This window comes from Limulus polyphemus, unplaced genomic scaffold, assembly GCF_000517525.1.
Source record: "Limulus polyphemus unplaced genomic scaffold, Limulus_polyphemus-2.1.2 Scaffold886, whole genome shotgun sequence".
Lineage (NCBI taxonomy): Eukaryota > Metazoa > Arthropoda > Merostomata > Xiphosura > Limulidae > Limulus > Limulus polyphemus.
Window position 1 is genome coordinate 289,186 of NW_013666496.1, and position 4,015 is coordinate 293,200.

General features: G+C 33.7%; 1 protein-coding gene across 2 annotated transcripts in view; it reads left to right on the top strand.

The window, feature by feature from the left end:
- LOC106461044 (serine/threonine-protein phosphatase 6 regulatory ankyrin repeat subunit B-like) overlaps positions 1-1,161 on the top strand; it is a 48,863-nt gene extending 47,702 nt beyond the window's left edge. For both annotated transcript variants that reach the window (XM_022387868.1, XM_022387869.1), the window contains exon 18: positions 189-1,161. In XM_022387868.1, the coding sequence (XP_022243576.1) occupies positions 189-259 (71 nt within the window). In that variant the 3' untranslated portion in view covers positions 260-1,161. The remainder of the gene's footprint in view (positions 1-188) is intronic.
- Positions 1,162-4,015: the final 2,854 nt, after the last annotated feature.

The window sequence follows — 4,015 nt, forward strand, 5'->3', positions numbered from 1 at the left end:
CTGAGAAAATATATATAGGTTCCATCATGTTGAATCTAAATTACAACACTTGAGAAATTTTAGAATACATACTACGATAACAAAATGGGGGGGGGGGATAATTATTGATTTTTTTTATTTTTTTGTTTGTCTAAGAACTGTGATATTAAAGTGTTTTAGTCCTAATTAGCTACTGGATTTTTTTTCAGATTCTTTACCGAGGCGACAGAGTGCGTTAGACGCTGTGTTTTCAGAACTGGAGTCAATGTTAATTAGTTAGGATTATTCAGGTTCATATTGTGAATAATTAACTTTCATTCCTAAACGTCCATGATTTGTGAAAAGTTTAAAGACACATAAGAAGAATGATAAAAGCTGCACACAGGGAATTTCATGCAGTAATTCAATGATCTACAGCCAGTCGTGGTTTGGGTTTTACATAGTTTAGTCGTAAACTTTCATTGCTTTTTATTATCGGTATCGTTCAGACTTTTGTTGAACATCTGCATCACAGTGAAGACAACAGATGTTCAGCTTTCGAACTTTCAGATGACAAGCTGAATTGATGAACATTTGTAACGCATTGGAGGCAAAAAAATGTTCCACTTTCGAATTTCCAAATGTCTCGGAGGATTGTTCAACGATTTCGTGAAACACTGGTTGCCCACTTGTAGACACGAACTCTTGGCATGTTATCTTAGGCTACAAAAATGTGTATTAGGTGTATATTATATAACACAAAGGTGATATAAATGCTACTCTAATAACTTGAAAAATATTTCAAAATTTAGATAAAAACCCTTATTGATAATTTTTTCTACTATTGTAAAATGACATTTTTAAATCGTACTATTATGTTCGAAACTTAAAGACCCTTTGTTAGGGAGCTAATATAAATATGTTCTATCTATAAATAGGCCGTATGTGTATCAATATGTTTATTCAATTATATGATTTCAATAATGGATTTATGGAACCTGAAGTAACGTCGAGATTTAAATGGCATCATAAACATGGCTGCCGGATTTACATGATCTGGATTAGCTTTGGTTCTTTTAGAACTCAACGAAACGATCTCAATTTTTATGGCAAAAACCCCTTCTATTACATATGATTATGTATATGTATTTTGTGTAACAAATAATGCAAATAATATTATACTCGAAGGCTTTTCAAATCGCATGCTTTTCTATATTGTAAAATTCATTATTCGTTATTAACGTTTGATACGAGCGTATCGTTGACAGCTAGAACTAATGTTGTTGTTGTTTTTAGCCGTGGCATAGCTGCTTATAGAACGGCTCCAAGTTTGTTTGTTTTCAAGTACCAACTTTTTTCTCATAGCGCCATCTCTTGACCGATACTTATCAACATAGTTTTTATAACAACATTGGAAATATAATTTACTCTCTGCATAAATAAGTATTTTTCAAGTTCACTGAAAACAATAATGAACTATCAAGAATGCTTTATTAGGCGTATTTAATTTAAAAAAATACCTAATTAAAGAAATTTTATGTAGTATATACATATATGGTATAATAAAAGTTATATTGGTAAACTGAACATCTTTGACTTAACCCTGGTGTCGCGGAATGTGGTGATTTAAGCAGAATAAACTTGTGACGGAAAGTTTAACTTCACAAAGAACAATAATAAATCGTATATTTTAAAACATATATTTTGAGAACCTTCTGACCGTGCTGTTTAAAGAGATATTTATCTTTAACTCTGATGTTATCCTCAGAGAATTTTGAATGAATCTCAAAATGATTAATCTAATTATAAATAAAATAAATGTTGCTTTTTGTGAGTTACTTTATTGAATATTATTCCTATAATTACACCTCCAAACACAAGTGAACTTGATACGAAATTCTACACTAATCAGAGCGATATACACAGACGTTCAATTTCCTTTCTTCAACTTGTTTTTCCACCGTTCACCGTAGAGGTAGGGCCCTATACTGCATCGAATTGAGTAATTTTATGTTTGGGTCTGTTATAATGCCAAATGAAGTTATGTGTGAATGGGATAGGAAATTGTCTTCACTGACGAGGTTATGGATTAATGGAATAGGAAACTGTCTTCATTGATGAAGTTATTAATTATTGGAATAGGAAACTGTCTTCACTGGTGAGGTTATGGATTAATGGAATATGAAGTTGTCTTCATTGATGAAGTTATTAATTATTGGAATAGGAAGTTGTCTTCACTGATTAGGTTATTCATTATTGGAATAGGGAGTTGTCTTCACTGATGAGGTTATGGATTAATGGAATAGGAAACTTTCTTCACTGATGAGGTTATGGATTAATGGAATAGGAAACTTTCTTCACTGATGAGGTTATGGATTAATGGAATAGGAAACTCTTCACTGATGAGGTTATGCATTATTGGAATAGGAAACTGTATTCACTGATGAGGTTATTCATTACTGAAATAGGAAGTTGTCGTCAATGATGAGGATATGGGTAAATAGGATAGGAAACGGTCCTCAATGAAGAAGTTATGGATGAATGTCATAGAAACTGTCATCATTTACTGAAATAATACACCAGTATTATATCGTAAAGTGAAATTTTCTTTAACAGTTAAAGAAATATGTAATGATTCCAAACGAAAAACATATCTATAACAACTAAGATGTATCATCCGCATTTCCAGGAAATATCAATACATTATAATGGACTTTATGGATACCCTTATTCCATACACAAATTAATATCTCCCTACCCAATAAATTATACGTAATAGTATTCATATCAACACCTGTAAGGGATTACTTAAGGAAGAAAACGATAAAGTGATAATGATTAGCAATTTATCACTTAATGACTAATCTTTACGTTCGCAATAGACCAGAGTACGTGTAACCATATCATTTAATGACTAATCTCTATGTTGGCAAGAAGTCAGAGTACGTGTAACATCCTTCCTCCAATCACTTGCAAATTGAACCTATACATTTCTTCCTAATTAGCTACTTTGAAATTATGTACCCAGGATTGACTCTGGATCATTAGAAATAGTGACATTTCGATAATATGTTCTGCCTTACGTTCAGCCTACTTACCTATTCATATTCCCTTAATCTTCTTATAATTTACCCTACTAGCCAAAGATCTACCAGAAACGTAACATCTATTTTTCACCTGTAAAATGTAAAAAAAAGTGTCACTTAAAAGTAACGCAGTGTTATTAGTGTGTTGAAAAAAGAAGGTTGTAAGCAGAAAAGATCACCACGAGTAACAAGCGTGTTACGAAAAGTTTCAACAAATATACTATACAAAAGTGCCGATAGATGGCAATTTTGCCGAGCCTCTTTTCAGTCAGCAGTGGCCTCGTAGATACTTGCACATCAAATTTGTATCCACAGGACATGGGTGTTACAAAATCCCACTTTAGATAATACTTGAAATAATAGTGCTTCCTGTTGATCCAACTTAATCAGTTCTTGCATGGCGGCACCATACGATGACATCAGATATTGCAAGATAGTACCACTTGATACCGGACTTTGAATGATTATACCACGTGATGTCAGATTTTACGTGATAGTACCACATGATGCCAGATCTTGTATGGTAGTGCCACTTGATACAGAACTTTGCATGGTAGTATCACTTGATACTGGTATTTGCATAATAGTGCCACATGATACCAGATCTTGCATGGTAGTACCACTTGATGCCGGTATTTGCATGTTAGTACCACATTATACTAGGATCTTACATGATAGTACCACTTGATGTCGATATTTGCATGTTAGTATCACATGATACCAGATCTTGCATGGTAGTACCACTTGATTCCAGACTTTGCATGGTAGTACACATGATGCCGGACTTTACTTAATAATACCACTGTTACGACAGCGGAAGTCGCATAATGCTGGGAGCATGCGCGCTGGAGTTTCTCGAAGGATCATGAATTTGCCCGGCAACTCTAGTCTGATCGAGTTGCCCTCTTTTTTAATATATAAGCCTGGCGAGAAAAACCAGCGGGGCAGATAGAGGGAAGAGATAGATAATT